Below are 25,928 nucleotides of genomic sequence, written 5' to 3' on the forward strand. Positions count from 1 at the left end.
GACACGGCCAATCGTATCTGTAGGGCCGCCCGACCAAGCCGGAGGTAAGAGTTGGTAGGCAACGGAATAGACCGCTACACCACCCGGATGCTCTATAATGCGGTATCATGCTGTATTACGCAGTACTGTGCCACAGTATGCCGTCATATGGTGTAGTAGTAATGTGTAAATAGGACCCATTTAATCAACCTGCACTAACGTTTCAGGGACAGAAGAAACTACTGCACTCATCCGTTTTCATTCACAAGCTACAAAGCTAACACCTCAACGACGACCATCTGCCTATCAGAGACCTGCTAACCTTATGTTCCCGTTCAGTCCTGTTACTTTGCTATCAGCGATGTGAAACCCCCATTCAACCGCCTCACAGCACTCGAGGCAGCTCACACCCAAACAATATGAAACAGACATGGGGGAGAGGGGAGGTAATCCGTTTGGAAACCCAGGATGAGGACCAAGCAGCCTGCCGTGTCCTCATTAAGTGTTTACTTCAGATAGTTTTGCTTGTATTCATTTGACCATATTCTTCTACAAGACTTTCTTTCATGGAAGGAGGTGGAGCTGATTGCAGAGCTGTCCGGATGTCCCCCACCCACACACCCAGCCCTCTGTTTCCAGGATGGCTCTTTGGACAAGTACCGCTCTATATCTGGCCTCTGCAACAACAGGTACATGCAGTAACTACACCCACTAGTCCAGCTAGTCATCCCCTGCAGGGCCAAGGCCAACCAAATGTTGATGGCATCAGATCAAAACCATTATCTCTTTATTTGGATGCCTTTAACCCCAGTTAGGGAACCATCTTTTGTGGTCAGTAGATGCCAAACAAATCACATAGTGTCTCGCTGCGAGCTCAGTAATCCAGGTAAGAAACTCAAAGAGAGTTGAATCAGCTCCTCTGGACACAACGTTTATTGACAGAAACGATTCATCATCATCTAAGTGACCTCTTCAGCCTCACCTGACTGCAGGTACCCCCACCCTTATAAACAATACAGTGACTGCAGGTGCCCCCACCCTTATAAACAATACAGTGACTGCAGGTGTCCCCACCCTTATAAACAATACAGTGGCTGCAGGTGTCCCCACCCTTATAAACAATACAGTGGCTGCAGGTGTCCCCACCCTTATAAACAATACAGTGGCTGCAGGTGTCCCCACCCTTATAAACAATACAGTGGCTGCAGGTGTCCCCACCCTTATAAACAATACAGTGACTGCAGGTGTCCCCACCCCTATAAACAATACAGTGACTGCAGGTGTCCCCACCCTTATAAACAATACAGTGGCTGCAGGTGTCCCCACCCCTATAAACAATACAGTGACTGCAGGTGCCCCCACCCTTATAAATGTAGCGAATTCGGGGGGCAGTCCGAGATACCGTCGCCACAACCGGGACGCGAACCCGTATCTCCTGCACCGCAAGCGACAACGTTAACCAGTCGACTAAAGGGTCCGACCCGTTAGTCAAGGACCAACGTGTCTACTTATCCATGCACGTTACATAAACAATACAGTGACTGCAGGTGTCCCCACCCTTATAAACAATACAGTGACTGCAGGTGTCCCCACCCTTATAAACAATACAGTGGCTGCAGGTGTCCCCACCCTTATAAACAATACAGTGACTGCAGGTGTCCCCACCCTTATAAACAATACAGTGACTGCAGGTACCCCCACCCTTATAAACAATACAGTGACTGCAGGTGTCCCCACCCTTATAAACAATACAGTGACTGCAGGTGTCCCCACCCTTATAAACAATACAGTGACTGCAGGTGTCCCCACCCTTATAAACAATACAGTGACTGCAGGTGTCCCCACCCTTATCAACAATACAGTGACTGCAGGTGTCCCCACCCTTATCAACAATACAGTGACTGCAGGTGTCCCCACCCTTACCAGGAACAGGAACACTGTCATTTCACTTCATGCACTTGCGCACATGAAGTGAAATGAAATGCGGTTTCCCCAAAGATCTACAAGAACACACATATCCAAACTAAAATAAAATCGCTGTCCAAGGGAACAAACGCCAGCCAGGGTCTGCATGAGCTAGCAGTTAGCCTAGCCCGCCCCGCTTCCGCGTCCTGTCAGACCGCTCACGGCGTTTCCTCCTCGGGCGCAGCAGATATATGTAACAACAGAATTTTTATGCAGTAACTTTTAACAACGCAAACGGGAGCGAGATCTCTTATTAAAATACAATAAATTACACTTGTGAAACAGATGCAATTAGAGAAAAAAGTCCTGTTACCCTTTATAGTTTAGGTAGATAAAGGTCTCAGTCACATTTGAGTAAAATAATCCTATTTCTATAAATGTCATAGGATCTTTTTTTAAAGATATTTTATTTTCACGGACCCCTTGCAATTACACCACGGACCACTAGGGGTCCGCGGACCCCCGGTTGAGAAACACTGGACTAAAGGGTCCGACCCGTTAGCTAAGGGCTAACGTGTCTACTTATTCGTGCACGCTACACTACCCCTCTCCTTCGGGAATTCAGCATATCGGATCCACTGATATAACAAAAAACGACTGGATCGAGCAACTCCTGATATTAAGTGAAGCCGGCATGGGCCACTTGGCGGCCATCTTAGGTAGACCAAGAAGCCATCAAGTCGCATTAGAGTTGCCAGCTAAAATGTTGAGTTGCGGCGCATACCAGCGCTCCAATCGCACAGGGTTGAAACAACGTGGCAGTTCAGATGATATAACATCTCACAAGTAAGTACCCTTTTTATTTGACTCTTGCATTTAAGATGCCATAGCAGCTGCTGTTTTAAGATGCCTTGGTTTGTCAACATGTTGTCCCCGAGCTGGCTCCTCAGACGAGCGCGTGACAGAAGGACGCAGAGCGTGCCGCTCGCGAGGGAGGGAGCGGTGCATCCTGGCCTCATCAGGCCGCTGCTCGCCATCGCTGCAACACGCTAGCTCGCTAGCTGAGACAATGACAGTATGCTAGGCCCTAGTATACTGTAAGTAGCCTAGTAACTAGGCTACTTTACCATCACCTATATGTGCAAGCAAGACTATTACACTCTCCAAGGAGTCTGTTGTGTGTAAACACCAGAGTCTCATATTGTCATGTTCTGCATCATGATCTTACATTTACATCTAGAAGTTGTGTCAGCTGTTTCTGCAGCTTCTTGCCAGCTAGCTCTGCAGTGCATCCTTTGCCAAGATGATGCAGTCGTATCTTGCAATAATTACAAGATTACTGTTATAAGATTAAAAACATGATTATCCCTGTCAGCAGTGTCGAACGTGTGAGGAGCCAGCTCGGGGATTTTTTTTGACAAATCAAGGCATCTTAAATCAGCAGTTGCTATGGCATCTTGAATGCAAGAGTCCAATAAAAAAGGGTACTTACTTGTGAAATGTTATCTTATCTGAATTGCCACTTTTTTCCGACCCTGTGCAGTTAGAGCACTGGTATGCTCCGCAACTCTGCATTTTAGCTGGCAATTCTAATGCAACTTGATGGCTTCTTGGTCTACCTAAGATGGCGCCGATCAAGTTCAATTGGCCTTCATAAAGTGGTGGCACGGAATTATGGGCTGCGCGATCCACTCTTTCTTTTTTTTAGATTAGTGATCGGCTCCCTATGCCCTCACGCCTCTAGGCGCATGCGCTTCCGATGGCCTCACCGTCCCACTTCTGACACCAATGTAGCGAATTCGGGGGGCAGCCCGGCCGGTCCGTCACAGCCGGGATGCGAACTCGTGTATTCCGCACCGCGGGCCACAACGTTAACCAGTCGACTAAAGGGTCCGACCCGTTAGCCAATGGCTACCGAGCCCATTCATCCGTGATCGTTACAGTATAAAAGCCCTTCACTCACCACTCCTTGCAATTTAAAACACCATGTCTCTATGGCGTCATTCATACAGTCTTCATAGAAACCACCACTACCACTTTCATAGAGACTACTACTACTACTACTACTTCCGGGAGCAGCTGAAAGCAGCAGTAGTAGTCTCCATGACGTCATTAACGCTAAACCCACCACCTATGATCCTGTGTGAATGTGTGGGTTTATGATGCTGCTGGGTCAAAGTGATTACTAACACCATCTTTCTGTACGGAAACATTCCTGTGAGGCGTCCGGGTGGCGTGGCGGTCTATTCCGTTGCCTACCAACACGGAGATCGCCGGTTCGAATCCCCGTGTTACCTCTGGCTTGGTCGGGCGTCCCTACGGACACAATTGGCCGTGTCTGCAGGTGGGAAGCCGGATGTGGGTATGTGTCCTGGTCGCCTCTCTAGCGCCTCCTCTGGTCGGTCGGGGCGCCTGTTCAGGGGTAGGAGTAGGAGTAGGGGTAGGGGTAGGGGTAGGGGAAGGGACTGGAAGGAATAGCGTGATCCCCCCACGCTACGTCCCCCCTGGTGAAACTCCTCACTGTCAGGTGAAAAGAAGCGGCTGGTGACTCCACATGTATCAGAGAAGACGTGTGGTAGACTGCAGCCCTTCCCGGATCGGCAGAGGGGGTGGAGCAGCGACCAGGACGGCTCAGAAGAGTGGGGTAATTGACCGGATACAATTGGGGAGAAAAAAGAGGGAATAAAAACATTCCCGTGACAGGTCAAGCCTGAGACCTGGATATTTCCAGGGATGTAGAACAGCAGATCAAGTAACCTGGGACTTTCACAGATTTTTATTTAGCCCTCAACCAAGCCCTCAGTTGGAAATATCACCAGACCATTCTCACTTAAATACACTTTTTAAAGTGAAACATCACAAATTCAGGGCAGTGATTTGTGATGTTTGACTCGTCATCACGAGTCAAACTACCAGGCGTGTTTAGCTGGCTGATACTGACATGTTGTACTGGTACTGACATGTTGTACTGATACTGACATGTTGTACTGGCACTGACATGTTGTACTGGTACTGACATGTACTGGTACTGACATGTTGTACTGATACTGACATGTACTGGTACTGACATGTTGTACTGGCACTGACATGTTGTACTGATACTGACATGTTGTACTGGCACTGACGTGTTGTACTGGTACTGACATGTTGTACTGGCACTGACATGTTGTACTGGTACTGACATGTTGTACTGGCACTGACATGTTGTACTGGCACTGACATGTTGTACTGATACTGACATGTTGTACTGATACTGACATGTTGTACTGGTACTGACATGTTGTACTGATACTGACATGTTGTACTGGCACTGACATGTTGTACTGGTACTGACATGTTGTACTGATACTGACATGTTGTACTGGCACTGACATGTTGTACTGGTACTGACATGTACTGGTACTGACATGTTGTACTGATACTGACATGTTGTACTGGTACTGACATGTTGTACTGATACTGACATGTTGTACTGGTACTGACATGTACTGGTACTGACATGTTGTACTGGTACTGACATGTTGTACTGGCACTGACATGTTGTACTGGTACTGACACGTTGCCTTCCTCCTGCTCTCGTTTCATTGGTCTCCCATGCTGAACCTCATGCGCATCAGCAAGGTGAAAAGACGTATCGGTGTTCTGGATCCCCCGTATGATGCAGGCAAACCGGAGGTGTGGGTGGATTGTAATGTGGTTTACCCTGAAAGAAAGCAATAGCATACATTTTCTCCTATCGAAGCAGCCGTGTCACGCAGTCTACTATTCTGTCAAAAAAACAAAACAAACTAAAATCTCAGCAAAAATCAAGCCTTACAAATCTACGGAAAAATGTTTTACGTTTAAAACTCTAAAGGGTGACTGCAGCTTTAAGGGTGGCCATGCTCCCCTCTCAGCGCCGCTGTTGGAGCACGTGGTGTCGTGATGAGCTCAAAGCACGTGGTGTCGTGATGAGCTCAAAGATGGCGCCATGCTGTGGCGACTCTACGAGCTAATCTATCTTCGCTGTTTGTTTTGGTGTTATATGTCGCTTATGTTGCACAAAACGCGTCTTGTGCAATTGCCCATGACGGCCAGACTACTGGACATAAAACTAGACGTTCCCAGCAGATGGAAGCCGCGGGACTTGCTGAGAGAGATTACCCACGACAAACAGCATTACCTACACCACCATGGAGCAGTGGCTGCAGACAGCGCGGCCGGAGGCAAGGTAAACGAGGTGGCTCCCCGGTGACGCTAAGACAGCGTCCTACCCGCCCCCAGTTCCCTGCATACTGCTGTCTAACAGCCAATCCCTCGACAACAAGCTGGATGAACTCCGCTGCTGAATCAGCGCCCCAGGGCCATGAAGTCCTGTAGTGTGTGGGCCCTAATACTCCTGATAGGGCTATACAGCCGGAGGGTTTTTCTGTGCACCGCATGGAACGTTCCATGATGACTAGTGGCAAGGTAAAGGGAGGTGGTCTATGCTTCTTCTTCTTTTTTTAAAATTTCATTTCTAGTTTTTCCCCTTATCCCACCCGATTAACCCAATGGCCGGAACTCTTGTCGAATAACTCCCCTGGCTCACGTGTCCACAGGAAGGAGATAGGCGTAACACCAGCTTCCTTCAAACTCGTGTCGGCTGCTCTCGCTATTTTACACGCTGAAGCCTCCTCGCATGGATTGCATCACCTTCAGGCCGCGAAGGAGGCGTAGGGAGAATGCTTTCAGTTGCTTGGCTGCAGGCGCCCGGGTGGGCCAGAGGGGTCGCTGGAGAACGATAAGTCCCCGAACACTACACCGATCTACACCCACCATCCCTCGGGTTAGGGTGAACTAATGAATGCCTTACCCCGTGGACACTCTGGCCGTGACCGATTACGGCGAGTCTGGGATACGAACCTCCCAGCCACGTGACGAGCGGGTTGCAAGAACGGCGGTTTATTCCGCTCGGCCACCCGAGCGGCCGCTTCTTCTTTTTTAACATATCATCGCGTACTAACGTGGAAATTGTCTCCCAGTCCTGTTCGTCAGTGTTAGAACAACTAACAATAAGGTGCAGACCATTCTGTCTCCCAAGGTTGTTAACAGCTGTCTACATACGTCCGCAGCCTACTGCCGCAGCGGCGCTGGACGAACTGTATGGAGCCATGGGCAGGAGAAATTGCCCCCTCAGGCCATTTCAACTGTAACCGGAAATCTGTGCTACCAAAATTTTCCCAACATCTCACCTGCTCAACCAGAGGCAATAAGACTCTCGACCATTGTTACTCTCCAAGGACAAGGCAGCTTTCAGATCCCACGACCTCCACTTTTGGAAACCCGACCACCTGTCAGTGCTCTTACTTTCTGCCTACAAGCAGGAAGTGACGTGCACGCAGCCCTCTGTGAGGACAGTACAGTGCTGGACAACAGAACACGAATCCAAACTTCAGGGATGTTTTGAATCAACAGACTGGTCAATTAAAGATTCAGCCTCGGGTATGGATGAGAATGCTGAATTGGTCGCTGGCTATGTTAGATTCTGTGTGGTTAACTGTATCCCAGTACGGTCTCTTTGCTCCTACCCGAACCAGAAGCCTTGGATTAACAGCGAAATTTACCAAAGGTTGAGGGCGCGCACCAGGAGGATGGGGGGAGGTATCATTTCCGGTAAGGCGTGTCCCAGATTTCCAAAGCAGTAGGCGTAGGTTTGTTAGCGGCAGTCCTCGCCGCTGTTGTCGCAACTATCTTGCGTTTAGAAGTCCGCAGAGATCTCCGATTGTCTGGTATCGCGATGTCGGCAAACTCACTAAACTTGCATTTACCTACTCTTTAAAAATGGGATCATATTCTCGAGTGGCTTTCTTTTGAAATGATTTAAGCAAATGCCTTTGTCTAAAATCTCAGCAAGTAGCACTTACAGCATCTTCTACTTTAGTCCACTTTGACCTTGAAACATGGAAAACCATCTTGAGACATTCCATTTTCGGGGCTTATTTGAAGACACTATGGTATTTGCTTTTTCATATTGCAAAATGTTTTGGTACTTACATTTTGCGTTTATTTTTCTCAGGCAAAATCCTCTCTGGGGAGCGGCCAATACTGCCTTGGTCAGATGGCTCCCAGCAGACTATGAGGATGGAGAAAAAGAGCCAAAGGGTTGGAACCATGGACGCCTCTATAATGGATTCCAACTTCCTCCGGTAATCCACAAAGTGCTAGACTGTTGGACACTGCATTGTGTGAAGAGAAATTAGATATAACACTAAAATTCAGCAAACTCAATTTAAGCTAGCACTGCATTGGAGATTAGGGCAGAGAAGACAATGTTTGGGGGGCTCTATTGACAATAGAAGTGGTTTAAATCAGTTCGACTGGACACAACGTTTATTGAGAGAAGCGTTTCATCATCATCTAAGTGACCTCTTCAGTCTCAACTGACTGCAGGTACCCCACCCTTATAAACAATACAGTTGCTGTCGAAACCGGCAGAGTTGTGTCACAACCGAAACCAGTGATCGGTTTGATATGCAAATTGCCTTGACCATTTATTATAATTACAATTACCAAATGGGTAGTAAGAGTACATCTGTCACCATCTTGCAATGCTGTGATTGCAACCTTCCCCAATCCTCTGTGAATAGTACACATGGCCATTGTAACTCTAGTGAATGGTCACGGTAATTTGCATATGAAACCAATTGTTGGTTTGGGTCGTTATACCGCTGTGATGTTTATAAGGGTGGGGATACCTGCAGTCAGTTGAGACTGAAGAGGTTTCTTTCAATGCACGTTGTGTCCAGAGGAACTGATGCAGCTTTCTGGGATTTCACACAAATGTCCAAAGGAGTTGAATCAAGTGCAACTGGACTTGGTATATATCTGTGAAGACGTTTTGCCTCTCATCCAAGAGGCTTCCTCAGTTCGTGCCTTTCTGACTAGACCACGCTAGTCTGACTGGCTGGTGATGAGAAAGGCATGAACTGAGGAAGCCTCTTGGATGAGAGGCGAAACGTCTTCACGGATATGTACCAAGTCCAGTTGCACTTGATTCAACTCCTTTGGATAACCATAGCCTGGATGAATGAGAACATTCACAGACATGTTCACACAAATGCTTTCCAATGGTAACAATCTTATGCATTTTGAAGAAATAATTTACTCTCAAGAGCAGTGATGGTTACTAGAGTAGTTGGCTGGCTGGGCCACTGTATTGGGAAGTTATGGTCAGACTTCTGACAGTATCTTGTTAGAAATAGCTTCCTTTTGAGTAAATTACTGGTTCAAAATGCAATAAAAAGATAGCATTTATCTCAAAGAAAAAAATGCTTAATTGCTTTTCCATGTGTCAGTTACTGACCTAGTCTCACAAAGCCAACCAAAATGTCATGAGCTCAGTTAGCGAAGATCAGTATTTTGGAAAATTTCTAGTTGAATGGGGCAACTAGGAACTCATTTTGAAGTCATCCCTTAAGAGTTGAGGTCGTCCCACATAAAACTGAGCCAAATTACCATAGTGAGGGGCTTAATTTTTTTATTTAGTGTAGCAAAGAGTGTTTTGAATAATCTTTGTGTTGCTCAGGTGTTTTGTAATGGAATCAAGCCACAAAGTAAAGATTAACAGTTGATATGTATTAAAAGGTTTGCAAGATATAATAATGCCTGGGGCGCCACGGTGCCCTAGTGGTTACCGTGGTCGCCTCACAGCAAGAAAGTCCTGGGTTCAAACCTCAGGGTTGTCCCAACCTTGGGGGTTGTCCCACGTTGTCCTCTGTGTGGAGTTTGCATGTTCTCCCTGTGTCTGCGTGGGTTTCCTCTGGGGGCTCCGGTTTCTTCCCACAGTCCAAAAACATGTAGGTCAGGTGACTCGGCCGTACTAGATTGTCTCTAGGTGTGTGGGCCCTGTGATGGCCTGGTGGCCCGTCCAGGGTGTCTCCCCGCCTGCCGCCCAGTGACTGCTGGGATAGACTCCAGCATCCCCGTGACCCTGAGCAGGACAAGCGGTTTGGATAATGAATGGAATAGTGTCTGAAGTCTTGGAAATGGGAGAGAGCTTCATATGCATCTTGATGGTTCTTGCTTATTCTCAGCACTGGCATGTTGGAGTCTGCTCTAATCTGCTCAGAGTGCTGTTATAATCTGTCCTTTTGACTTGTCCGAAAGTAAAATCATATATGTGGAATGGAATAAAGGCCCTCTACAGTGACTTTTGAGCTGTATTATGATTTGAAGGGGTTATGTGCTTAGGTCTGTATGAAAAGAGAGAAGCCTCTCTTCCACTAAAAAAGAAACTAAGAGAAGTACATTTCCTTCTGATCCACATCCAACCACTTTTATCATGGATCTGGAGGGAAGAAAACATACCTTCACAACACTGCAATCTGCCAAGAACTACCTGGGAAAACATCATCCAGAAGTGCTGTCAATACACCCATATACTGAGTGGAGATGTTGGACTGTGCCGGTGGCCTCATGTGAATTCGCGCAGCCATCTTCCCACACCGGAAGTAGAAAAGACTTTTCTCTTCTGCAGTTCTCTGGTGGTGGAACAAGTTACCAAACTCCATTCGATCAACTGAGTCCCTCTCCATCTTTAAGAAGAAACTAAAGACCTAGCTCTTTCTCCAACACCTCCACACATGATGGTATTAAAAAATTAAATCGCTTCTATGCACCTTTGCCTTTGTGCACTGCTTGTTGACAGCTACAGTGCATCCGGAAAGTATTCACACCCCTTCACTTTTCCCACATTTTGTTATGTTACAGCCTTATTCCAAAATGGATTAAATTCCTTTTTTTTCTCATCAATCTACACACAATACCCCATAATGACAAAGTGAAAAAGGTTTTGCAGAAATTTTTGCAAATTTATTAAAAATAAAAAGCTGAAATATTGCTTGTACATAAGTATTCACACCCTTTGCTATGACACTCAAAATTGAGCTCAGGTTCATCCTGTTCCCACTGATCATCCTTGAGATGTTTCTGCATCTTGATTGGAGTCCAGCTGTAGTAAATTCAATTGATTGGACATGATTTGGAAAGGCACACACCTGTCTATATATAAGGTCCCACTGTTGACAGTGCATGTCAGAGCAGAAACCAAGCCATGAAGTCAAAGGAATTGTCTGTGGACCTCCGAGACAGGATTGTATCGAGGCACAGATTTGGGGAAGGGTACAAAAAAATTTCTACAGCTTTGAAGGTCCTGAAGAGCACAGTGGTCTCCATCATTTGTAAATGGAAGAAGTTTGGATCCACCAGGACTCTTCCTAGAGCTGGCCGCCCAGCCAAACTGAGCAATCGGGGGAGAAGGGCCTTGGTCAGGGAGGTGACCAAGAACCCGATGGTCACTCTGACAGAGCTCCAGCGTTCCTCTGTGGAGATGGGAGAACCTTCCAGAAGGACAACCATCTCTGTAGCACTCCACCAATCAGGCCTTTATGGTAGAGTGGCCAGACGGAAGCCTCTGCTCAGTAAAAGGCACATGACAGCCCGCTTGGAGTTTGCCAGAAAGCACTTAAAGGACTCTCTGACCATGAGAAACAAGATTCTCTGGTCTGATGAAACCAAGATTGAACTCTTTGGCCTGAATACCAAACGTCACGTCTGGAGGAAACCAGGCCAACTCATCACCTTGCTAATACCATCCCTACAGTGAAGCATGGTGGTGGCAGCATCATGCTGTGGGGATGTTTTTCAGTGGCAGGAACTGGGAGACTAGTCAGGATCAAGGGAAAGATGAATGGAGCAAAGTACAGCGAGATGCTTGATGAAAACCTGCTCCAGAGTGCTCAGGACCTCAGACTGGGGTGAAGGTTTACCTTTCAACACAACAACGACCCTAATCCCACAGCCAAGACAACGAAGGAGTGGCTTCGGGACAAGTCTGTGAATGTCCTTGAGTGGCCCAGCCAGAGCCCAGACGTGAAACCCATTGAACATCTCTGGAAAGAACTGAAAATAGCTGTGCAGCGACGCTCCCCATCTAACCTTACAGAGCTCGAGAGGATCTGCAGAGAAGAATGGGAGAAATACCCCAAATATAGGTGTGCCAAGCTTGTAGCTTCATACCCAAGAAGACTTGAGGCTGTAATCGCTGCCAAGGGTGCCTCAACCAAGTACTGAGTAAAGGGTGTGAATACTTATGTACATGCAATATTTCAGTTTTTTGTTTTTAATAAATTTCTACAAAACCGTTTTGGCTTTGTCATTAGGGGTATTGTGTGTAGATTGATGAGAAAAAAAGGAATTTAATCCATGTTGGAATAAGGCTGTAACATAACAAAATGTGGGGAAAGTGAAGGGGTGTGAATACTTTCCGGATTCACTGTATGTCCTGTCGGACTTGAACCTAGTTTTTTTTATACTTACTTGCATTTTTGCCTCCTGACTAGATCCTTGCTTGTGTTGTATTAACTCTCAGATGTACGTCACGTTGGATAAAAGTGTCTGCTAAATGAAATTGTAAATTGTAAAGCTCAAACAACGGTTGGGAGCAAACATAACTCATAAATGCATTGTGCGGCCAGGGGGAAAGGGATGGACAGAGGTGGATCACAGATGAGGGGAGTCCCTCAGCACTGAGTCATGCTGTCTGCATTCATCCATGTTGCACACGTGCACCGGCATCAAGACGGCTGTTTGCATGTGCATTTATCAGAATGGCTCCAGTGGTTCAGCAACACATGGGGCGGGGGGGGGGGCAGGGCAGGAGCAGGTGTTAATCAAAATGAGCAAAGGTTGGTGCTGTTTGTGTTCTCAGAAAAACATAATGTGATTGAACTTGTTTTGTTATTATTATCTATGATTTTTATACCAATCATTGTTCTCGGTCGTTAAGCTACTGTGGTGTTTATAAGGGTGGGGATACCTGCAGCCAGTAGAGACTGAAGAAGTCCTGTAGATGAGTGATGAAATGTTTCTCTCAATAAGTGCTATGTCCAGATGAACTGGTTCACCTTTCTGTGACTACAGTGCCTTGCAAAAGTATTCAACCCCCTTGACAGTCATTGCTAATTTCTGGATTATAAAAGATACTAACACATCTGTTCCTGAACAATATTATTGTTGTGAACCCATAACTCTAACACATGTTCCTAAAGCCAAAATAAGCTATCCAAAGGAATTGAATCGAGTGCAACTGGACTTCGTATATATCCGTGAAGACGTTTCGCCACTCATCCAAGAGGCTTCATCAGTTCGTGCCTTTCTGACTAGACCAACTGATGAAGCCTCTTGGATGAGAGGCGAAACGTCTTCACGGATATATACCAAGTCCAGTTGCACTCGATTCAATTCCTTTGGATAACCATGACCTGGATGAATGAGAACATTCACAGACAAAATAAGTTATGTTTCACTGACTTTTTATTAATAAATTAAAAACTAGAATATAGAGCTTGCATAAGTATTCAACCCCCACATATCAATACTTTGTAGAGTACCAATTTGCTGCAATAACAGCCATGATTCTCTTGGGCTAAGTATGTACAAGCTATGCACATTCTTCAGGAGTAATGTTTGCCCATTCTTCTTGGCAGAACTTGTACAGGTCTCGCAGGTTAGTGGGATGGTGCCTCTGGACTGCGATTTTCAGTCTGTGACACAGATTTTCAATGGGGTTGAGGTCCGGGCTTTGACCTGGTCACTCCAAAATGTTCACCTTTTTGTTGCTGAGCCATGCCATTGTTGCTTTAGCCTTGTGCTTCGGATCATTGTCCTGCTGGAAGGTGAACCTTCTCCCAAGCTTCAGTTTTATGGCAGACCGCAACAGGTTTTCTTCCAATATTTCCCTGTATTTAGCTCCATCCATTCCTCCCTCAGTGTGAACAAGGTTCCCAGTGCCTGCAGATGAAAAGCAACCCCATAGCTTTATGCCGCCACCACCATGCTTCACTGTAGGGAGGGTGTTTTTAGGGCATGAGCAGTGTTAGGTTTGCACCACACATAACACTTTGAGTTTTGGCCAAAAAGCTAAACTTTCATCTCATCTGACCACAAAACTTTTACCCATATCCTAACTGGGTCTCTCATGTTTTAGCAAACTCTAAGTGTGCTTTTATATGCATCGTTTTGAGCAACAGCTTCTTTCTTGCCACCCTCCCATACAGGCCAGATTTATGGAGAGCCATGATATGGTTGACTCATGCACATTTACTCCAGTTTCAGCCACTGACCTCTGGAGCGGCTTCAAAGTAGTTGCAGGATCATCTGTGGCTTTCCTCACCAGCCCACGTCTTGCTCGGACACTTGGCTCTGAGGAACGGCCTGTCCTACAAAACATCTGGGAGGTGTGATACAGCTTCCACTTTCTGACAATGGATTCAACAGTGTTCTGTGGGACATCCAAACACTTGGATATTGTTTTGTATCACTTTCCTGCCTTCTGCATTTTAATCACTTTGTCTCTTACTTCAGTATTATGCTGCTTTGTCTTCATTTTCTGATGGAGTTCACGCCCAGCTAATGAACTTTACATAGAGTGGAATAATTTGTTATTTGTGTAAAGTGGAGCTTTCGGAGCACAAGGGGTTGACTTCTTATGCAAGCACTATATTTTCGTTTTTAATTTATTAATAAAAAGTCAGTGAAACATAACTTATTTTTGCCTTTGGAACATCTGTTAGAGCTTATGGGTTCACAACAATAATATTGTTCAGGAACAGATGTGTGAGTATTTTTTATAATCCAGAAATTACTGATGACTGTCAAGGGGGTTGCATACTTTTGCAAGGTGCTGTATTCTTGACAAAGTGTGTGGCCAAAGTTACCCCAACTCATCGAAAGTGTGTCCAGTATTCACAAAACATTGTCCATATCTGTAGTAGAGGTAGTAAAGCATGCCCGCATAGTTATTTCAAAATTGACCTACAGGTGGTGCCACAAATGGTAAAAATGCGTATACCTTAATGTGAGTTTTCAGGTAGATCCAATCAACTTTGGCCCCACAGCAACAATTTTTAATATAAAGTCAGTCAAGCAAAGCTGAAGAAAAACTTTAAGAAAAATGGCTATTATCCCATAAGTGTTTGCTCGACTGTTACGTTATTTGGTTAAGATGTTGAGTGCTGTTAAATTACCAGTTAAATATTTACAGTCTGTAGTGGTCTTGGAGGATCTGAGCAATAACCCAACTATCCAGTCAGCTAAACTCTTCGGCAATCAATAATTTCAGGAGGCGGAGTGAAGTTTATGATGTTTACTTGCCAAAAGGTGAAACTGAAATATACAAACACAATATAACACCACAGTTACAAAATTGAAGGTACTACAAAGTAAGTACACAATATGAACACATAAGACATATCAAAAGTACAAATAGGAGTGCCTCAATGCACAAAATAAGAGCTGTAAAGTACCCAATATACAGATGGTATAACGTAGCATACGACTAGCAAAAGGGAACATGCTAACACATAGTAAGCTAGCACAAACCAACACAGAATAACATACTACAGATGAAATGAAAAATGAATGGGATAGACTTTGTAATGCTGTAGTAAATATAGGCCACATGAACTGAAATACTTACAAACATTGCGTTAATCAAGGATGGCGGATAACCTTTCATTGCACACACAATGCACTGGTAAGACGGTATAACGCTTCCCGATTACAATTTGCCGGTCGCGAAGGAAGTACTTCAAAATAAAAGTCCGTCGACAGGATAAAGGTCTCAACTTAAACAATGACTAACAGAGTCCAGAACACTCCCTGCCTGGGGTCTTTTAAAGAGCCCAAATAAACCCAGAACTACTAATCAGTCATCTGTAGAAAGCAAGAGGACCACTTTGGAGACTGGGCGGTGTTGTATCTCTACTTTACAACCGAATTAAGCAGCTTATACAGAATTTAATCTCAATAACTTGGACGACACATGGAATTTGCGGTCTCTTGCTGGGCGCGCTTTATTAGAGAGCAAACTGGCACGAGCGTACCCACAATGCCCTTCCCCCCTGAGGGGCGTGGTAACCACAGACATGACATCCCCCCTTTTCTTGGCATTAAACGCTTATTAACCAAAAAGTACAGCTGATGATTATACTCACATTAATGCAGCTATTGCATATTAAACCATAGTACAGTAATTGTCAAATCAGAAGCATTGTAGAAACTCTTTTTCTTCCAAACACATTAACTAGTGAGAATCACTCATCACTTTAAAACCTAGTCAGACAGTCTACTGGGTGCTCGCTTGATCCTTTGCGGCCTGTCTGGCATGCCTGCCTGTATCTGTATGCCAGAGTCATGCTTGGTTTGTGGACTCTGAGTATTAGTGGCATGTGTGTGTTCTTTTGTTGCCTCTCTGATTTCTGTATCCTCGGCTTCCTGTATTTCCCCCTTTTCTTGAAATGTGCCTTGTTTCAGACTATTTCCTTCGTATCTCTTATCAAAGGTGGTGTTTCTCGAATATCGTGCTCCTGTTGGTGATTCCACTACCACTTTGTTTCTTGTGCGGTGTGGTGTTGAATGTGGTGGAGAACTTGTCAGTTTTGTCCTGTCTCAGGAGAACAGTATCACCGACACTGACCTCTGACTGCTGTGCTCCTCTGTGTGTGTCTGCATGCAGCTGACTCTTAGCCTGTTGCTCAGTGTCATGGTCACACACTTCCTGATCTGTGTTCCCTTCAACCAGTTCAGGTAGCTTTCCTCTCATCTTTCTGTTGAAAAGCAATTCAGCAGGGCTTTTACCTGTTGATGGATGGAGGATGCTCCTGTAGATTGTCACATATTTTCTCAGTTCTTTCTTCCAATCCAGTCCCTCTGATTGAGCAATCCGAATCCTCTTCAGCAGTGACACGTTCTGACGCTCAACTTCTCCGTTGGCCTGAGCATATTTCCGTGTGGTTTTGGTGTGTGATGCCGTTTTCCTCGCAGTACGGTCTAAATTGTTCAGATCTGAACTGAGGTCCATTGTCAGACTTGATTGTGACTGGCAGTCCATGTCGACTGAATATTGACTCCAGACTGTCTATGACCCTCTCTGATGTGGTGGTGGTCATGACGTCATATTCGTAATGCCGGCTGTAATAGTCTACTACCACTAACATGGAGTGGTTAGACGGGTGAGGCCCCAGTAGGTCAACGGCGACATCCCGCCAGGGTCCATCAGGTAGCGGTGTGGGTCTCAGCGGTTCAGGTGGGTCAGGTCTAACCACTATCTGACATCCGTGGCAGGCTTTACAGTGTCTCTCCGCAGCCCTATCCATGCCAGGCCACCACACTTTTGTCCTGAGATGCTGCTTTGTTCCCATGATACCCAGATGTCCTTCATGGGCTAGTGCAAGTGCTCGCGTCTGCAAGGCCTGTGGCAACACTATGCCTCTCAGAACAAGATATCCCACTGTGCATAGCTCACTTGCAATGACAGCATACGGTTTGCACTTTTCAAAGTGTCCAGTCGCTATGGCTTCGCATACCTCATGAAGCTCTGGGTCAGCGGCAGATGCTTCCTCCACTTCTCGGGTGGTGAGTGCTCTTGGCGTTGCGTTCACTGCCACAAACCTCACATACTCATCAGCTCCATGCTCATGCTTGGCCTGTTTCACACTGCTCGACAGGAGTCTTGATAGTGGGTCAGTGACGTTGTTCTTCCCTGCTATATGGACAATTTTGAATTCGTAGGGCTGTAGCCTAAGAACCCATCGTTCTATCTGCGCACAGGGCTTGGAACGGGGACCATAGATCACTTCTTATGGCTTATGATCTGTGACTAGGTCAAACTGTCTCCCATACAGGTATGGATGAAGTCTCTCACAGGCCCAAACTAGACCTAGTGCCTCTCGCTCTGTCTGCGAGTATCTCCGTTCGCAGTCTGTCAGGCTACGGCTGACATAGCACACAGGAATGTTGATTCCTTTCTGCTTCTGCACCAGGACTGCACCTAATCCTACAGGGCTTGCATCTGCTATTACCTGTGTCGGCGCGTCCTTGTCAAAATAAGCCAGGGTGGTTGCTCTGGCGAGCGCTGCTTTCAGAGCACTGAATGCTTGCTTCTGTTCTGGTCCGAATGTGAATGCTGTGTCCTTCCTTGTCAGGCGCCTCAGTGGCTCTGATATGGTTGCAAACTGAGGGATAAATCTGCTGCTGTATTCAACTAGCCCAAGGAAGCTACGCACCTCCGTGGCGCTCTCTGGCTCCCGTGCTTCTGTCACAGCTCGCACCCTCTCCTCTGTTGGACCGATGCCCTTCTCTGACAACAGAATTCCCATGAAAATTAGTCTGTCCATGTTGACTGACACTTCTCTGGATTTAGTGTCAATCCTGTCTCTCTGAGTCTTGCCATAACTGCATGCAGTCGTTCATCGTGCGTGGCTTGGCCACGTGCGTGTATGATCACATCATCAGAAATGTTTTCAACCCCTTCAATTCCAGCCAAGGCACTGGCTATCTCGTGCTGGTATTGCTCACTAGCGGATGACACACCAAACAACAGTCTTTTGTACCCCTACACGCCGTTGTGCACAGCAAATGTGGTGATCTCACGCAATTCAGGAGTCAGTTCGAGTTGGTGGTAGCCCCACTTCAAGTCTAACTTGCTGAATATGGTTGAGCCATTCATCCCTTGGAGTAGCTCATCCCCAGTGGGGATTGGGAAGCGTTCCCTCACTATGGCCTCATTGGCCCGTCTCATATCCAGGCAAAGTCGAACATCATTTCCGGGTTTTGGGACAATCACGACCGGATTCACCCACGGGGTGGGCCCATTCACTGGTCCAATAATGTCCAAATCCTCCAATTCCTTTATTCTGGACTCTACTGCCCCCCGGAGGTTAAATGGAATTCGCCTGAGTGGCTGGGCTACTGGTTTGACCTCTGGGTTAGTGTGTAGACTGACCTGTCTCGTTTTCAGTTTCCCAACTCCACTGAACACTTCAGGGTACTGCTGCTGGAGTGTTTGCTTCATCTCTGTGACGGCAGCAATGTCGGCACCTTTTCTCAGGACGCCCAGTCGCATCGCTCTTTCTTTTCCCAGCAGTTGTTCACCTTTTCCCGTGATTACAATGAATTCTGCACATTCAGTTTTGTTACCTATTGACACAGCACATGTAAATGCACCCTTGACAGTTAATGGCTCACTGGAACAATATGAGCACAATTTCCTGTCTGTCATAGGGACATAGGAATGACACTTAATGCGTTCTGCTTTCAATTTTTCCCACACATTTTCTCCCATCACATTGCTTGTTGCGCCAGAGTCAATGAGCATTTTCCTATTCACTCCCCCCACACAAAAGTTCAGTCTCTCTGACATGTGATTGTCATTAATGGCAAATGCAAAGTCCTCCTGTTCGTCAACATTGTTCATGTAACCCGCACTTTGCGTTGGGCCGTCGTCTCCCTACACGCCCTGGGACTCTGCGTTGTGTTTGTTGTGGTATGATGTTTGCGTGGAAAAGGAAGGAGGCGGAGGCTTGGGATCGTGGCTGAGACCTGGACACTTTATTGGCACTCGCTTACACTTCACCTCTCATCTATCAGCTGGCCGCTGGCCTCATCATACTCACAGCTTCCGGCAGAAGAATAAAAAAAAAAACATTTCTTTCTTTCTCAATAAAATTAAAATAAAAAGTGCAAATGTGCAAATAAAAACATCTCATATCAAAATGCTACCTTACGGCAAAACCAAAGCAAATGTCATCCATTATAAATTAAATGAGGCACTTATTACCCATAAAATTAAACAAAAAAACCATGGATAATCTGCTCAAATAATACTGCATCCTGCGTTATATGCCATGCTAATGCTCAACAGGCTAGCCAACACTTTCTGTCACATTTCTCTTGCCAAATACAATGTTCGACATCAAACTTTAACTAGGTTATAAGCAAACTTGTCTATTAACACCACAGAATAAACAGTTAGACAATATGTGGGATATAAATCAATATTTTTATGATAATGCAGACCGCCAGTAACACTGCTCACCTTCCGGCAGAAGAAACAAAAAAACATGTGATCAACGTGGCCTTTTGCCCGGGACAAGAACTAGGGGTACGGTGTTGCAAGAGGGACAAACATCGCCATTTGCGGCATTCCCAGGGGAACATACAGCGTAACAGTGCCACCCTGTGGCGGATTTGCATTACTACCTTACATCCACGTTTTGTTTCACTCTCTCTTTCTCGCCTTTAGTGCGGCATACCTTTGCAAAGTGATCCTTACTCGGACACTTGGGGCATGTGTGGCCGCGTGCAGGGCATTTTGGATCTCGGCCAATGTGATCAGAATTTCCACATCTATGGCACTTTCCGTCATTTTTATTGTCGCTGTTCGGTTTACCTTTTGTTCTGTGCTTTCCCTTTTTCCCTTTATGGTCAACTCTGTGTACAGTCTCTGGGGTAGCTCCGGTCGATGTGCACGACATGTTAGCCATTTGCTCCTCGATGCTCTCACAGCGAGCAGCTAGTATGTCCAGTGTTACTGCTAGCGTCAGCCCACGACCCTCTTCCAACAGCTTCCTGCGCACATACTCCGATGTTCCCTTACTTAGAATAGCATCCCTTGTTTGGTTATCAGAATCTCCCCCATATCCACAGTCTCTCACAGCCTGTCTCAGGCATGTAGCGAATTGCTGCACTGTCTCACCTGGGTTCTGGTGCATTTTTTGAAATGCGTGCCTGTGTTGACTGGGGGCACGAAGCATGCATTCAATGCCTTGACCGCCTTCTTGTAGTCCGTTGCATCACCAGTGTCCGGTTAAGTTGAAAAAACGTCCTGAACGTCTGGTCCAGCTAGATTTAGTAATAGTTCACGTCTCCTTTGCTTTGTAGCTTCAGGTGAATCGTCAACCAAGATGAGCCCTTTTCCGTCAGCATATAGCTCGAACGATGTTAGCCACCGCTTCCATCTGGAACCTAACATGACTGGCTCTGTGTAGCATGCGAAATTTTGAATCCCGGATTTCTCCATACTAACTAGCTAAACTTGACTCTTTTAACTAATTAATGCATGTTAGTCCTCGTCGCAAATGTTGTATCTCTACTTTACGACTGAATTAAGCAGTTTATACAGAATTTAATCTCAATAACTTGGACGACACATTGAATTTGCGGTCTCTTGCTGGGCGTGCTTTATTAGAGAGCGAACTGGCACGAGCGTACCCACAATGCCCTTCCCCCCTGAGGGGCGTGGTAACCAGACATGACAGGCGGGAGAAGACTTTGTGGGTGTCTTCATTGACGACTCTGATGTCTACTTTCCTCACCGTCCTGACTTGGAAGCGTCTTCACAACCATAGCCATAGGCCACTGGTTTCTTTTGGCCTGACTGTCCTTCATTAAGATGATGTCTCCTATTTGGTGTTTGGGCCTCTTGTCTTGCCACTTGCGACGACTTTGAAGTGTGTGGAGATACTCCTTTCGCCACCTGCTCCAAAAGATGTCTGCTAGACTCTGAACCCGTTTCGATTCTTCCCTGAAGAGATCTCCTGCCTCGAAGTCACCTGGAGGGGGAGGGGAAACGCATGTCTTCTGGGTCAAGAGCATAGCTGGAGTAAGTATGAGAGGAGACGGTGGGTCTGAGGACACTGGGACGAGGGGTCTAGCATTCATGACTGCAGTAACCTCAGCCATGAGGGTAGTCAGGACATTGTGTTTGAGATGCAATGATTCACCTTGAGGGAGCATACAGTCGAGGATGCGACGGGCGATTCCAATCATGTGCTCCCATCTGCCCCCCATGTGAGAAGAGTGGTGTTGTGGTCTCACCCTCCGTCTGGGACTGCCTCCCTGGCACGCTCTGAGATCTCACCCTCTCCGTCTCGGACCGCCTCCCCGGTGCGCTCTGAGATGCCGGAGACATCCGAGCGCTCGAGACGAGCGCTGCACCGCATCAGGTGTTCATCATCACAATCCAGCGCCAGGTGTCTCCAATCACAATCAAGCACGCCAGCAGCAATCCGGCCACTCCTCGCTCCCCATAAGAAGCCTTCCGGAACGCCTCTCCGTGCTTCGACGTACTGAACCCTGTGACCCTCCTCCGCGACTCCCAGTGAATTCCCCGCTCCACGCTCAAGCCTCAGCCTCGTCTTCACCGGACTTCACGTTACCTTTCCATGACCCTCTCCTCGGATTTCCTTAAGACCTGCTCTGGACCTGGATCGGACTCTGACTCACCCTTTTGGATCATGGACTGGACTTGCTAGCCAGGTGCACGCACATTATTCAACACCTCCTTGTCATTTACATACCGCACCACACATAGGCTAAAAACACTAACACATGGTTATATACACAAACCGCTGGACACCACACATAGTTTATTCACATCCCACTAACAGAACGTTTTTTGCACCATACATTCCCCCCACTTTATTCCAGTTATTATTTAGTGGCAGTATTTATTATCTCCCTTCCTTGTTATTATTCCCCTCCCCCAATAAAATCGCCTTTGGGTTTTGAACTGTCATCGTGTGTCTGTCTGCCTTGGGTTTCGCCACACGGGTCTGGTTCTGGTGCGCGAGCCTAACAACTGGGGTGGGTTGAATAACCAGGTACAGTTGTGCCCCTGGAGATACTTCTCCACGATTTCTGAGCTGGAGCTTGGTTTATCCATCTTGAGTTCCTGCAGGCGCCGATGAAGTTAGTGCCTTGGTCCGAGCATATTTGTTTTGCTGGGTCTCTGATAGCAAAGAACCTTCTCAGGGCATTTATTAAACTGCTGGCACGCATAGTCTCTATTACTTCGATGTGCACAGCTCTTGTGCACATGCATGAGAACATGAAAGCCCATGTTTTGCTTTTGACGTGTCCTTCTCTGGTACGACATGAGGTAACGTCCCATTGTCTGAAGACATCCACACCGACATAGGTGAACAGAGGGGCTACTTGGAGACGCTTGGCAGGCAGATCTGCCATTTGTTGGTGTTCTGTCTTCCCGCGAAGCTTCTTGCAGGTGACGCACTTGAAGAGAAGGCTGCTGATGCATCTTTTAGCTCTGACCAACCACAGCCCAGCTGCTCTGACGGCACCCTCTGTAAAGTGCCTCTCTTGGTGTTTTACGGCCTCGTGGTGATGTCGCACGAGCAGGTTTGCGAGGTGATGACGACCTGGGGTGATGATGAGGCTCGTTTCTTCAGTTGCTAGCTTGGACTGAGCTGTGCGGCCTCCAACTCTGAGGAGCCCATGGTTATCGACAATAGGGTTTAGCTTCAGCAGACTACGCCGAGAGGGAAGACTTTGTTTGGAGGCTATGTTCTTCAGTTCTTCAGCATAGTGCTCATGTTGGACGCTCTTCATCACAAGGATCTTGGCTCTATCCAGTTCCTCCTATGAGGGGCCTCTTTGACAGATATGCCATCCACAGCAGCTGCCCTCTTGGGCAGGCAGGGTGAAGGAGCGAGCAATATGGATCAAGTGTGCGACTGTGGGGATGAGAGTGGTCCACTTTGAGAAAGGCTCGAAGCGGTTAGGGTTCAACAGGTCTTGAGAGACTAAGGTGAGGTTCACAGCAACCTCGGGGCGCAAATCGGAGTCAGAGGCAGGGTTGATGAGGTTGAGCGTCTCTTGGGGTTCGAAAGAGTGGGGCGATGGATTCCGAAGAAAGGCTGGTCCAGAGAGCCATGTCGTGCTGCTCAGGAGAGTTGCTGGGATAGACCTAAACCCATAGTCAGCTGGATTGTCGTCAGACGGAACATGCCTCCATTGGTCTGGAGATGTGGACTGCCGGATCCTCTGAACTCTGTTATTTATGTAGACATAGAACCGCCTTTCTTGACTATGAATGTACCCCAAGACTACCTTTCTGTCTGAGTAGTATGTGGTGCGGTGGACCTCCAGGTCCATCTCTTCGATGATCAACTCTGCGATCTCGACTGCAAGTACTGCTGCACACAATTCCAGTCTAGGAATTAAGAGGTCTGGTTGGGGTGCCAGCTTGGCTTTTCCAAAGATGAAGCCAACCTCAGTCTGTCCCTCTTCAGTGGTGGCTTTCAGGTAAACTACTGCTGCAATGGCCTTCGTAGAGGCATTCGCGAAGACACAAAGCTCCCTGAGTACAGTGCCAGAGGGTGAGAAAGACGTATAGGTGCGGGGTATCTGGAGCTCCTGTAGGTCTTTTAGCGAGTCTCTCCACTTTGTCCACTCTGCTTCAATGCTTCTGGGAAGGGGTGAGTCCCAGTATTTGGCTTACTTGGAGAGGTCCCTCAGGAGCAGCCTGCCTTGTATTGTGACAGGGGCTAAGAGACCAAAGGTGTCGTATAGGCTGTTCCCCATAGACAGCACCCCTCTACGGGTGCAGGGCTTCTTCTCATCCATGGCCTGGAATGTGAACGTGTCTGAGGCAGTGTTCCAGGACACTCCGAGGCTGCATTGAAGGGGAAGGTCATCAGTAACAAGGCTGAGGTCCTTGATATCCTTAGCACGATCTTCCAGAGGGAATGCTTCTATCACAGCAGGTCTGTTGGAGGCTATTTTATGCAGCCTGAGGTTCGGGCTCAGTGTTATGAAGTTCTCTAAAACCAGACTGGAAACTATTTGGGTAGCATGGTGGCACAGTGGTTAGCACTGTCGCCTCACAGCAAGAAGGTCCTGGGTTCGAACCCCAGGGTTGTCCAACCTTGGGGGTCATCTCAGGTCGTCCTCTGTGTGGATTTTGCATATGCTCCGCATGTCTGCGGTGGGTTTTCTCCGGGTGCTGCGGTTTCCCCTACCATCAAAAAAAGACATGCATGTTAGGGTTATACTCCTGTCTTTGCCCTTGACCAAGGCATGGCAGGACGAACTAGAGTTGGTCCCCAGGTGCTGCACGGTGGCTGCCTACTGCTCCTAGCTACACAGTTAGAATGGGTTACATGCAGCGCATAATTCCCCTACGGGGATCAATAGAGTACATCAAAAATTAAAAAAAAGAAAATTAACAAGAGTATTAGTGTTCATAAAAGAAACCAGTTGAGATGAAATTACGCTCTCCAGAACCTTAGATAAAAAAGGCAATTTGGAGATTGGCCTCTAGTTACTCAAGGACAAGGTATCTAAATTTTGTTTCTTCAGCAATGGGTGAAAAATAGCATGCTTAAAACTGTCTGGAAAAGAACTAGAGGCTAGAAAATTATCAACCATTTGCAGAGTAATGGGATAACGGTTGAAAATACCTCCTTGAGCAGCTTCGTGGGAATGATGTCTAAGATGCAGGAGGAGGAGTTCATATTGGAGACAAAATGTCTTTATGCATGCTCAATAATCCAGGTAAAATCTCAAAGAAAGTTGAATCGGTTCATCTCGACACAACATTTATTAACAGAAAGGTTTCATCACTCGTGATGTCCCTGAGATGAGTGATGAAATGTTTCTGTCAATAAACGTTGTGTCCAGATGGACTAATTCAGCTTTCTTTAACATGTTGCAGACTGTACTCGCTAACACTGAAATTGTAATGGTTGAAACTGGGTAAAAGAGGCATAATTTACACGGGGAATGGAACGAATGCAAGAGCCAGGCTGGATTTGGGACCTGATATTCTCCATCTTGTTCACAAAATGAGTGAAAATTTTTTCTCATCAGGTTCCAAAAGAGAAGTGGAGGGACCATTAATAACAGAATCAATTACCCTTAAAAGAACTTTAGGATTGTGGTTACTTCTTGATATCAGTTCAGAGAAGTATGATGATCCTGCATTCTTAAAGTGATACTGACATCAAAATCTGAACATTCCTATTGATAGGCTATGTTCCGAGTTGGAATGTGACCACGGAGAAATTTAGTGGCCAAAGCAGCGCGTCTGCAGCCACTCGAGAGAGACCTGTGATTGACTGTAGATGGTGTCCAATGACAAACTGTGCTGGTGGATACGGAGACACCAGTCAATTTGCATATAGGGTGTGTCCGTAGCGAGATGCTATAAAACCACGGAGAAGCCGTTCTTTTTTCTAAATTTATTTCTAGTTTTTCCCCTTATCCCACCCGATCAACCCAGTGGCATATGGCTGGAACTCTTGTCGAATAACTCCCCTGGCTCACGTTTCCACAGGAAGGAGGTAGTTGTAACACCAGCTTCCTTCAAACTCGTGTCGGCTGCTCTCGCCATTTTACACGCTGAAGCCTCGCATGGATTGCATTACCCTCAGGCTGCGAAGGAG

At 46.7% G+C, this 25,928-nt stretch overlaps 1 protein-coding gene across 1 annotated transcript in view; it reads left to right on the forward strand.

Moving 5' to 3' along the window:
• Window positions 1–409: 409 nt before the first annotated feature.
• tpo (thyroid peroxidase) overlaps window positions 410–25,928 on the forward strand; it is a 57,279-nt gene continuing 31,760 nt past the window's right edge. The window contains exons 1-3 of the mRNA XM_056295468.1: window positions 410–425; window positions 536–668; window positions 7,922–8,051. Coding sequence (XP_056151443.1) covers window positions 410–425; window positions 536–668; window positions 7,922–8,051 — 279 coding nt within the window. The remainder of the gene's footprint in view (window positions 426–535; window positions 669–7,921; window positions 8,052–25,928) is intronic.

Source organism: Lampris incognitus, chromosome 16, assembly GCF_029633865.1.
Source record: "Lampris incognitus isolate fLamInc1 chromosome 16, fLamInc1.hap2, whole genome shotgun sequence".
In the NCBI taxonomy this organism is placed as follows: Eukaryota; Metazoa; Chordata; class Actinopteri; order Lampriformes; family Lampridae; genus Lampris; species Lampris incognitus.